Consider the following 12,368-nt stretch of genomic DNA (forward strand, 5'->3'; position numbering starts at 1 on the left):
AGCATTCCGAAAAATGATGTAAAGAGCTTTTGTAAGTTTTGTTATTAGCTACAACTGATGTTTACAATTCAAATCCGTATCTCTGATGCATGACGAACCAAAACGAACGGAAGCCACTACTGTTTTTTAGTGAATGTATTTTACATTCACTGAAAAACAGTAACAAGTTCTGCCCGCTGACAGATTCTGAGCAAAAGTTGTAGCTAATAAACCTAAACCTAATAAACCTAAACATAATAAACCTAAACCTAATAAAACCTACAAAATCTTTATACATCATTTTGCGGAATGCTGTTGATGAAAAAAGTAGAAGGGTCTGTGCCTAGGGGCACGAACGGAAGCTTGACGTAGGACCGCTTCTTTTAATTGATCAATTATCTATTATCTCAACTCTTTCCGTTTTTGAATTGTAGGCGTACCAAATTTGTAGAAATTTTTTTCATAGAGAAAGTTGATTAAGAGAATCAATCAAAATCACTTGCACCCCTGCTTGCAAGTTTGGTTACAAGATTACAACTCTGGAGAGCATTTTGTGTGGTCTTTGGGGGCTTGTGGTTCTGAATATGGACAAACAAGTTCCAACTCTTTACTGATGTAAGCTTGATGGCCGTGGAAAGGGCCGATTAATTGAAGAGGACATCCATGGCCACTTACGCTTGACGTGTTTAGTGTAGGTGACAGCATCACGGATCGCATTTTTCAGGAACACCTTCAGCACACCTCGTAAATCAGACCGGAGATACGTCAGACACCGCAACGACGAGCCAGACGACGGATGGGGGTTATCTCGAAGAATTTGTGTTTGGTTCTGAATATGGAAATATTACGCATTTTTCCCTATTCGTACGCGCCCGAGGATCGGAGGTGAATGCCACTTATAGCGAATTTGTTTATTATCCAGGTTGGAACCAGTTCCAACCCGTGCGAACCTGAGCATATTGTCAGTGCGAACCTCAACCCGAGCCAGGTTACAAAAACAAACGTTAACACTGACGTTTGAAAGGCAACAAGCAGACCCAATCTTGATACCCGATCCAGGTTGGAACTGAATCAAAAACAAATTCGCTATTAGACTTGTTTCGTCTACTTACTACTCTCTGACGACTGTGCTGGGGAAGCAGCATATGCATGTAGGTAATTGGTGGATTTGTTAGTTAATTCGACGCTTTTGGACAATGCTGGACATTTACCAGTTTTTCAAAAGTGTCTTGTTTGAAATCAACATTCGGAAGCATTGTTATCGATGCGTAACCATATTTCTGATCGGTTGGTGATAAAATTATTGAAATTGGACCAGGGGCAGCTGAATTATTAACGTTCAAAATCTTTCTTAATTTGTAACATGTTCCATTTTTGGTTTTCACAAAGTGTACCCCCATATAGAAATCAAAGACGTAGTCCTACGTCAAAAATTTAGAGGCAAATGAATGTAAATGATTTTCCATGTCTGGACACGGTGTATGCATCTTTATTATATGAGACAGATTTCAAATGGTAAAGCTTTCACCATGTTTTGATGTTGTAGTTGTGTATGTATGTTTATTCAAATTCAATAACATTATGAAATCGCAACGGACTTTTGCTAGGCTTCCATCTCTTAGTTTGGACTGACACTTTTTACCGCCGCTCCAACTTAGATAAACTTTTAATATCGACCCTGTTTGGATGATCTGGAAAATGTTGGTTTAGAGTCGTGTTGATGAACTTTGATATCGACCACCATTATGGTTGAGAGAAAATCCAAGTCAAGGCCGATTTTGGTAATCTTTAGGATATATTAGTATTTAAAGGTTGACATGCCAAAACCCTGTAGCCAAGGTTGAAGAGCAAGTTAAAGTACACCAAATGTATTACATAAATACATGTTATGTTCTAAAATATGTTTAATAGATTTGGGAGGAAATGCTACACGAATATCAACATGAAGCTTTAGTGTCATAATTTATTAGCCAGAGAAAGTTCTGTCTGAGGATAGATTGATGGTTCCACTAGAGTACGGCAGTGTGAAAATTGAACAGAAGTTGAAGTTAAGCGAAAGGCCATTAATGCGACAATACTAATCAAATGCGCACTAACTCATACTTTGATGGATGAGGGGATTTGAGGTATGTCGTCAAATCCACAGGCGAAAGAGTGTGCGTTTGATTTGCTCATATACTATCTGCGGCTGTGGAATAGTTCTAGCGATCCCCTCATCCATCAAAGTATGGGTTAGGCAAAAGAGCACTTAATGGGTTAGTATTATCACATCAATGGCCCTGCACTCAATTTCAACTTAAGTTCATTTTTCACAATACCGAACTCTAGCGGAACTATCAATCTAATCCTCTTCAAAACATTCTCTAGCTAATAAATTACGGAACTGAAGCTTCATGTTGATATTAGTATAGCATGTTGTCCCAACTCTGAAAATCGAAAACTTCACGTATGAAGTACCGAAACACTTTGATTGAATGTGTTTAATAGCTTTTGAGACCTATATATTTATTGGATTTATAGTACTGGAAGATTTTAGGTCAACAGTTGTTAGAAATTATATTTTGATTAAACATTTTACACTATGTTATGTAGGGTCGGGTGGGGCAAGAGTGCCACCTTAAAAATGGTACGTTCTATATATGCCAAATAGTGGATATTTATAGGAGTTTCTACACAGTATTGCAACTTCATATTGTTGCCTTCATACATCAGCAATGTAATGCAAATTAATCTTCTTTTTTTTAACTGCGATGGGCAAGAGTGCCAACCCCTATGGGGCAAAAGGGCCATCATGCGTCTTAAATTGAGTGGAATCGATTAATGCTTGTTGGTAAACATAGCCTTTTGATTATTAATCATACTAGCAACAGTTGTTTTTGTTTACTTAATTTAACTATTGAATTTTACAATATTATTCAATACATAACAAATAAACTGTTTACCAATTAAATCAAATGAAAACTATTGTTGTTGATATGTTATGTAGCTGGTTTTGTTAAATTTGGTGAAAACACGCTTACCGAAGAGTTAAATGCGCACTGAAGCAATTTCTGTTGCATTTTTGTCTAATTTTATTCATAAATATATGGGTGGCACTCTTACCCCGTGTGAGGTTAATTTCTAAAAAAAATATTTTTGACCAATTATAAGAAATATTTATATATTCTTTGTTATTGGTGTTTCAATTATTCATTATTAGTGATGCCTCAACGCAGGAATTGTAGAAAACAATAGTTGGAAATTCCAAAATCCTTATTTTATGAAGTCTAATCATCATAAGTAATTTCGATTTTTGCAATTTTTGAAATACTTCATTTTGGACAGAACTTTCTATAATGCTGCATAGGAACACCATTCATAGTTTCATGGGTGAATTAGCATTGAAAACATGTTTATTTTTTAAATTTTAGGGGTGACACTCTTGCCCCATATGGCATTCTTGCCCCACCCGACCCTATGAGTATACGAACGTACATATAAACAGAAGTAGCTTACCATTTAATGTTTCATTTGTATTGGATATTTTCATTTATTTTTGCTTACAGTTGGTAAACCGCTTCTCAGTGAAAACACAGAGTGTGGCTCTGCGGTGCGAAAATTTTGAATTTTAATAGGGAGATTAATAGCATTACACTATCTACTTTAAAACAGGTTAACTGAAAATTTAATTGGATTTAGAATAAGAATTCTACATTAAAAAGTAATGAAAAAGTACCAAAAAGGGCGATATATCCCTGCAGGAAATTAAACACATGAAGCGGAAAGAAATTAAATGAATACTTTGATCAAACAATGTATGGTTCTTATACGCTTCTAAACCACCTTGATTCAGGTTCGTAGAAATACGTTTCGTATGTGATTTATTCAGCATGTGAATATGAATTAAAATTAAAAGCTCTAATAACTGAATCATGACACCTTCAAGCCTTTAAGATATTTTACCATAAACACTTTCAAAAGATGTTCATACACATATGAAAGGCTGACAGAAATTATGTTTATCAAGATAAGTTTAGCTTACATTTAGATTTGTTTCTGAAAACTTATCTATCTCAATATTGTTTCTAGAATTGAATTGATACTGAGCTCGTTGGCTCTATTTTGAATGAAAAGTTTTGAAGAGTTCCAACTGTTTGTCTTTTGTATAAGGTCATTGTATAAGGTATTCATGAATTTTATGACATTCAATCGTTTATTCAAACACGTTTGTTTGTTAACTACGTAGACAGTTTGGCAATTGGCAATTATCCACATCCCGTACAAATTTTAAAAATTGTCTATTGACAATTTTCTACGCAGGGGGAAAGGGGGCAAAAATCCAAAAAAAAAACTGTCTACGTAGCACTCAACGAGCAAAGCAAAGGAATATCTTTTATAAGTCTTCTTGAAGATCCTTGGAAGAACAAGAAATTCTGAAAAAAAAAATATCAATTAGTCGATCACTGAAGATCCACTCTAAGCAAATACTCACAATCAAACTAACAGCTCCCAGTAACGTAGCCTTTGTCCCAACGTCCATATCTCGTGGAAATTGGATTGTGAAATTATCGAAATCCGATAACGCCTCGCGGATAAGTCCGGTAAAGTGCTTCACGATACTTCCAACTTGGACACCATCCAGAGATACGATCTGAAATTCAACATCGTTAAAACACGTAAAGTTACACCCGGGACCCTTGATGCGCAGCACTGCATTTCCAGCGACATCCAAAATGCTGAAACTCGATCTCCAAGCGCAAAAATCCTGTTGAACCACACCCAACAGCTTATCACCGGCGTCACCGAAAACGTTCAGTCGTTCCCGGCTGAAAGGCAGCGGGAAGCAACAACACGGCAAGCAACAATTAAAGACGCATCGTGCCTCCCTCTTGAAGCACAGGACAGGAGCATTGCTCGTCTTGCTGACCACCGACTGGGTGCGGAATCCTTGAGGAACACAATTTCGAAGACACAAATTCTCACGTTCCTGAACTTGGTATATGATCTGATCGTTTTCGTTGATCAGATCAAACTCTATCGGCATATCGCAACTACAGATGATCTGCGTTACGTGGACCTCCTGTTTGAATCGGATCGTTCCCACATCGAGCAGATACTCCAAGCCGACCGGATGGGCTGGAAGCAACGGTTGTTGCTGTTGCTGGTACAGAGCCGCTTGTGATTTCGGTTGCTTGGAAACCGGTTCATCCAAATTGGAATAGCGTGGTGGGTGCTGGAAGTAGAAGTTGTGTGTCTCTATCAGTTCATTGAGGGGTAAACGGACATATAATTAGCTAGCTCCCTGTCTTAAGTAGTTCATCTAATAGATAGCAGTAAGCAAAAATGTTTGCTTAACCTTCAAATTAAAATTAACGAGACATTTTAATAAACAGGAAAAAAAAACATAATTCTATGAATATTAGTCGTATTAGTACAAAATTCATAAGGCATATGATTGTCATCACAAAAAAAAGAAGCTGAAAATTCGGTAATCGTTAATATTATGTATTTTCTTCTTGGTAGGACTGACGATCTATATTGTAAGAGGTATAATGGAAGTTTACAAGAGAGTAGAAAAAATTGTGCTTTTCTCATGACGTTCGATAGTAGCGGAAGCATACTCCTAAGTAACTGTAAAAATAGTGAGAATATAGATTTTCAAGCATCACCGAGCCAACTTGGTTGCACTTTGTACGTATGTATTCAGTAACCATTTGTGCTGTAACTTTATGCTGTCAGTAGTATGCACACACGTGCAAACTGTGTTGCGTTTACGTTAGAATAGGACATAAATCGCTTAATGCTCAGCCACGTCGAATTCATCACATTCAAAGCAATATACACAATAAACACCGAATGTTTCAAGTAGGCAGGTCCCATCAACTTAAAACATGCCTGGACGGTCACCCTCTTTGTTTCCAGATTTCTCGAAAAACATGTAATCCTAGAACAAAACAAAGCATCGTTAATGAACTAGCTAATGGTTTACCGGTAATAACACATACAATCAGGAAAAGACAGCCCAAAAGAGTAGCCTTTACCCTAACGTCCAAATCCATGGGGAAGTTGATTCCAAAGTGATCCGAATCTGTGAAAACCTCCCGCGCGAAGCCGGACCACTGCTTCGAAATCTTACCTACCTGTGTCCCGTCGTTGGCAACGACCTGTTTCATTAGGGAATAAATGCTAGTTATAAAAATAAAATATGTAGGATTTCATCGTCCCTTACCTTAAACTCAACATCACCACAAATGCTAAACGTACAGAAGGGTCCTTCGATTCGAAGCACCGTACTGCCTGACTGATCCTTGATGCTAAACTGCGGCGTAAAGATGGACCAATTCTGTTCGACCGTCCCAATCACATTGCCGGGTGGTGCGGACACTTCCAACGTTTGTAGACAACACGGGAAACAACAGGATGAACAACGCAATGGTCGATTGAAGTGGAGCACCTCATTCTGGTAGTAATCCAGCACCTTCATGTCAAATGGCCGCGCGGGGCCACAGCAATTTCTGGTGCAACAGTCGGTGTCCTCCACCGCCCAGTACACCTTCTGGCCCATGGTATTTTTAACGGTGTATTTATTGGCCGTCTCGAAACCGGTGAACGCTTCGAGCAGCTCGACCTTCTGATGCACTAACAGCTGGTCAATGGACGTAAGGTATTCCAAGCCGGGAGGACAGTTCGGTATCCCTTGCGGAATAGTCATCCAACCACCTGGAGAGTTGAAAGGAAGAACAAAGATATTTTAAAATAAGCGATGGCCTTTTACGTGTTTTTATAACACAAGATACGTATACTATTCTCTTATAAAAAATAAAGACTGTTAACTGGATTTAATGTCAGACTATGTCTAAACAATAGGAAAGCTTTTATTAAACCCATCAAAACTTTGCTCATAAAACCCGAAGTAATTCTGAGCAAATTTCACAACGCCTACACCTAACAAGGAAATGTAAGATTGTATTGCAGATTTGCATAAAAAGCATGCAGATTATGAAAAATTTCACCGCATGGACAGATTCTGTAATATGGTCGTCAGAAAGTTTTTTTTTATAATTATGTAATTTTTATGATAGCTTATTATTCGCACAAAGTTTGTTTATCCTATTGCACTGCGGCTAGAAATTCATCTCATGAAGGTTTTGTATGTAAATAGTCATTCTAGACAAACCTGCTTCTACTGTAAGAACTGACATTACATTTGTTGTATGAAAACATTCAGGAAATCCTCTTTGACATTTGATGCCGTTTGTTTTGCGTGCAATGAAATTTAACGGGTCGGTAAAGGCGGCTGATTTGATTCCTGGTCCGGTCTTAAATTGTTTTACGGTTGTAACATTCCTCGACTTTCCGGGGCACACAGATTAGGGTGCCAATGAAAATGGCAGTTATGATTTTTCCAAATAAACCATTCACAAAATGTGTATTGCCTCTAAAAAAGATCCTATAAAAAATAGGCTCAATCAGACAGGATTTAAGGTGGCGTAAAGCGGTCAAAGTTTAAAAATTTCTTCTAAAAAAACACCCAAAAAATTCGGAAATCAAAAAAACAAATGTCGACAAAACAAAAATCGATTTTCTGTGACTGAATATTGATCCTTGGTGAATTGGTCGATAATATTGTTCACAGCTACTTTCAAAGTAAAGTCAACTCTCCATAATTCGGAGTTACAAGTTATAGAATTATCCACTTATAGAATAAAAAAATATTGTCTCTAATTTCAAGAATAATACCGAAATACTCCGCGTTTACTGGAATATCTGACCGTATTTATATATATGTTAGTTTGAACATATTGAGCAGTAAGCATATATCAGGGGAAACATGTCAGAAGGGTATAAATCGAAACGTAAATAATGACTTTGAACGTCGATTTCTCTTGAATGACCACACACCCACGGAATCTGACTACACCCCAGCTCATAGAACGAACATTTCTCTGTCAGATGATTTAGTTAGTTTAAGTGGGTGTGTTGTCATTCGTAAGAAACCGTCATTCTATTATCGACGATATGTGCTTGTATTGCAACCACTTAGTATCAGTCGGCCGGCGCCGGTGGTGTAGTGGTAAACGTGAACTGAATGCTTTCTCACCCCCAATGAGTCTAGGTTCAATCCCAGCCGAGGTCGGTGAGATTTTCTGAGGCATAAACATCTCTGGTCACGTCTTCCTTCGGAAGGGAAGTAAAGCCGTTGGTCCCGGCCCATGTTTGTTTGAATGGGTGCAAAATCCTACGCAGGTGTGGAAGCGTGTGCCTTCCTGCACATTCGATTGCTGTCAATGGATGGCAATCGATGTCCGTCGGTGATTGGTGATTGGCACTAGATTGCGGAACAGAGAAGTATCAGTCGATGTGAACAAACACAGCTCAGTTTTGTTGTGCTTCCTGCTGAAGTATTTCCAGTGCAGTATGAAATCCAACACTTGAGCTGCCGGCCTCACCCCCGACCACCAGGCCGTATTGATGAATATCATCAATTACTTTTTGATTTAGGTTTAGCGACTTGCAGTCAATTTAATTGTTTATATTATTCATATGAATTCGAAAAATGGGTCCAGGGTCCATTTATGGAAGCTCTGAGTAGTTAATATACATGTTTTATGAAACCAATATACACTTAACACGCAATAGGATGCTAGTGCTTGAAATTTAATTTGTCAATATATCAATGTCAACATTTCTGGATGTGACACTATTGTCCTGAGGAGGTCCGGTCATTAGGCCGATTGGTCATTAGCCCAGACTTAAATAAATATTGACGAGCTTCCTGGATTGAGAAAAGACTCAGGTTGTTTTATTTTAAAATATTCCGGACAAGGAGAAATTTCCAAGATTCTGGATCGTCCAAAATAGCCAGAACAAATATCTAAGTGCTTGAAATCTTAAAAACATAACTGTGTAATTTTGTTTTTCATATTTTAAGCTCTTACATATTGGTTCTGACTATTTGAACGTTCCAGAATGTTCATTTTTTTCCTTGTCCAAAATATTTTAAAATAAAACTTTCTGTGTTTTAAAGATTTTTCTTAATGCAGGATCATAAAATTTTCAAAACATGAAATCTCAAAATTTATTATTTTTAAACATTTTTCAACACCTGCATCTTGATTCAATGGCCAATATCTCGAAAATCATTCTATGTTCGAATTATCCTGATACCCTTGGAAATCTTAACAGGATATCTTCAGCATTTTCTGAAGAATTTGCTTGAATCATCTTAGAATACCCTCAGAGTTCATCTTAGACCTCTTTCTAGTATTTTCTTATAATTTGCTCCATAATACCATAGAGGTAACTCTAAGACCAGAAGGTCTCAAAGAAACGTGCTCAACTTTTAGGCTCAGCTCTGGTACTCTCTTCGGTCCCAAGCTAATCGATGCACCCCTCGAAACATAGGAAAATCCACGAACCCCTTATTTTATCTGTCAAACTTTCATAGCGAATCAAAACAAACATAGTGTTGTATTAGAGTTTTTACTAGAATGGGGTACGTTAATTGTTTGCGTGGGACCAATAGGCTAGTTAAGCAGTGATCCAATTTAAAATCGTTAGTTTTCACCGGTTCATAAAACCAACCGGTCAGCCCTCGTGCTTATTTCAGTTACCATAGGACGTAATTTGTGATTAGCCCTGGTTCCTTTCAAATCGGCTCATTATTTATGAACGGCCCTTATATTTGAAATGACGTTTCACATTCATCTAGTGATGTCCGATTTTCATTCGAATAATCGATTAACCGATTAACGAATCAAAAAGTAAAATATTTGTAATCGGCCATCATCACCCATCATTTCAAATTTCATCTTAGTTTTGCTCAGGACTCCCATAAATTCTTTGAAAAAGTCTTCGCAATTCCCTTGCAACTCTCCTTTGAATTCTTTAAAAATTATCACCGAAACATGGTTACAATTCCCTCGAAATGTTCCTTGAAATTTCGTTGGAATCTTTCTCGGAATTAAAATGTCCGTTGAATGTTACTTCCCTTGGAATTCTACTCACTTTGAAAGTTTCCTAAGAATTCGCTTGCAGTGGAGTAACAAATTCCAAAGATTCCTTATTGAAAATAACTTACTTTTGGAATTATTTTCCGAGTTCCTTTGAAATTTTCCTGGAATTATTATCAGATTTAGCGTACTCCAGATATATTCTCCGGAAATTCCCATTGGAATTATGGTCCGGATTCTTTTCTTCATGAAACTTCTTGAAATTATCCTCAGAATTCAAACAACATACAGCTCGCCAGCCTCATCTGTGTTGAACACCCCAATAGTCAGCATTACTCAACTATCACGACAAAACCGTCATTTTCAGGGCCACCATAAATTTGTTAAAGAGTGTTTTCCGGACATTTAACAAGGTCATCAATCGGATGTCAGGTTCCATAAGTTTAAATCTAACATGCCATGTATTTTTAAGGCAAAATTGGGGGTGCAATTTCAAAAACCAAAGTCGGTCACGGCATGAAAGTTGTCTGATTTCTATCCATATATGCTGGCTTTTAATTCTTGTTACGCCAATCGATGGGAAATTTGTCCACGAATCTGTTAAAATTAAGACTAATGTCCCTATTGAAAATTGCACGAATTTGCAACTGTTGTTATGATAATTAAAATTATTACCGATTGCCTGCAAAAAGCGCATTCCCTAGCAAAGATTTCAAAGTCGAATTCCATCCGACTCACCGAACGGTGATAATTAAATCACCGTGTTGTTTGGTAAGTGATTGTGTTCGGTCGTGATCAGCAGCAGCAACAGCGATGTTTTCGGCGCGTGGCTTTAAACATTCTAGTCCACAACGATAGGCTCCCCCCAAGCAGCTAGCTATCAAGGCTGCCCTAAAGAACCCTCGATTCACCGAAGAAGGCGCAAGAAGCTGCACCGCTCTTGATCGGATTCAGTTGCTCGTCGTGAGCCGCTGTGGGCTATCTATGCCTAGCGCGTCACCCTCGTTCCAAACAACATACAGCTCGCCAGCCTCATCCGTGCTGAACACCCTAATAGCTCAGCATTTCACCATAAATTATTGTTGTTTAAGAGTTAATTTTCATTGAACGTCATCCCCAAAGCTCTTTGATAATGTACCCAGCAATCAAACATATGTGGTCAAATGCGTAGCAGTATTGAAGTGGTACATACAAATTCTCGCAATGATCGAATACCACATGACCTCATCAATTATCCATAAACACTTCGAATTTGGGTAAGGTTTTATCCAGGGCGTTTCCGTGATGGGAAAAGTGGTTTCCCTAACGCAGTCGCCGAATATTGATACCGAACACGTAATCCTACGTCAAATCTACGGTCGTGTCTTGTATACAACCTCTATTATTTTTTTAATTAGTAAGAACAACTGTCTACTCAGGGGAAACCGGAGGTTTAAAATCTATAAAAAAAACAGTGAACGTAGTTTATGGATAGCCCTTAATGTAATTTAATATTTCATGTAACAGATTTTGGCTGAATTCAGATTTGTATGAGTGATCATAAACCACGTAGACAGTATGTGTTAAGGGAAGGGGTCTACGTAGAGTTGTGGAGAGACCCTAGTCACATGCAGGACCAGTGGAGTATTCTTCTTCTTAGCTTTCGATGCATTTTATGCAAGTCTTTTACCGGTTCTTCTCAACTTAGTACCGGTCGCGGCATGAAGTTGTTCTTTGAATCACTTCCACAGTTATTAATGGACGGCTTTCTATGCCAAACTATGCATGAATTTGTATATTGTGTGGTAATTACCCATAGAAATTTCAAGACGGGACGGTTAATCGAATCCACCACCTATGTCTTGATAATACCGTGCCTTAACTCACTAGGCTTGCTGATCTCATAGGGCCTGTGGAGTCCTTTGTATACTTTTTATTACTGCCAATAATCTTTTATTTTTTTGACGTAGACTACGTCTTACGGGAAGATACAGGGGGTAAATACAACATCTAAAATTGCGACCGTCACGAAAAGGTGTAAGGTTTTGAACGCTTATAACTTGGTCATTAGTAGATGAAATTAAACTCCAAATACATCAATCGATAGAAAATAGCTCCCACAATAAATGCTTTGCCAATTTTCTCAAAAAAAGTTGTTGAAAAATGTACAAAAAAAGTTATAATTGTATCACAGTTTTGATGAAATAAACGTTCTCCCCAAACCAAGTCGTCATAATCGAGTACTATTTGGTTGCGCATCGTTTTGCTTGAACCAGTAAAACTATATAAGAGCTTTGCTGTCGTTCGTCCGCTCATTAAAGCTTCGGACGGCGTGGCAAGCAGAAGCAGGTGGAATTTTTCCCGCTGCCTCTGCTGAACATTACCGCTGTCAGACTGAGTGTGGTAAAATAGCAGCTGTTAGCATGATCACCTTGATGACAATGCTTTAAAACCGCAATAAAACTTACAATGTTACTT

The 12,368-nt window shown here is 38.0% G+C and overlaps 1 protein-coding gene across 5 annotated transcripts in view; it reads right to left on the minus strand.

Moving 5' to 3' along the window:
- Positions 1-1,276: 1,276 nt before the first annotated feature.
- Positions 1,277-12,368, minus strand: part of scramb1 (scramblase 1) — a 99,471-nt gene continuing 88,379 nt past the window's right edge. For 4 of the 5 annotated variants that reach the window (XM_065233937.1, XM_065233936.1, XM_065233940.1 and 1 more), the window contains 3 exons: positions 6,188-6,678; positions 5,964-6,122; positions 5,552-5,902 (listed from right to left, as the gene is read on the minus strand). In XM_065233937.1, the coding sequence (XP_065090009.1) occupies positions 5,843-5,902; positions 5,964-6,122; positions 6,188-6,678 (710 nt within the window). In that variant the 3' untranslated portion in view covers positions 5,552-5,842. Of the gene's footprint in view, positions 4,392-4,450; positions 5,192-5,551; positions 5,903-5,963; positions 6,123-6,187; positions 6,679-12,368 lie in introns of those variants that run through there. The other variant, XM_065233938.1, reaches the window with a different exon arrangement.

The sequence above is a fragment of the Ochlerotatus camptorhynchus genome, unplaced genomic scaffold, assembly GCF_037179485.1.
Source record: "Ochlerotatus camptorhynchus isolate MF236.1 unplaced genomic scaffold, CSIRO-AGI_Acam_v1.1 ptg000423l, whole genome shotgun sequence".
Lineage (NCBI taxonomy): Eukaryota > Metazoa > Arthropoda > Insecta > Diptera > Culicidae > Ochlerotatus > Ochlerotatus camptorhynchus.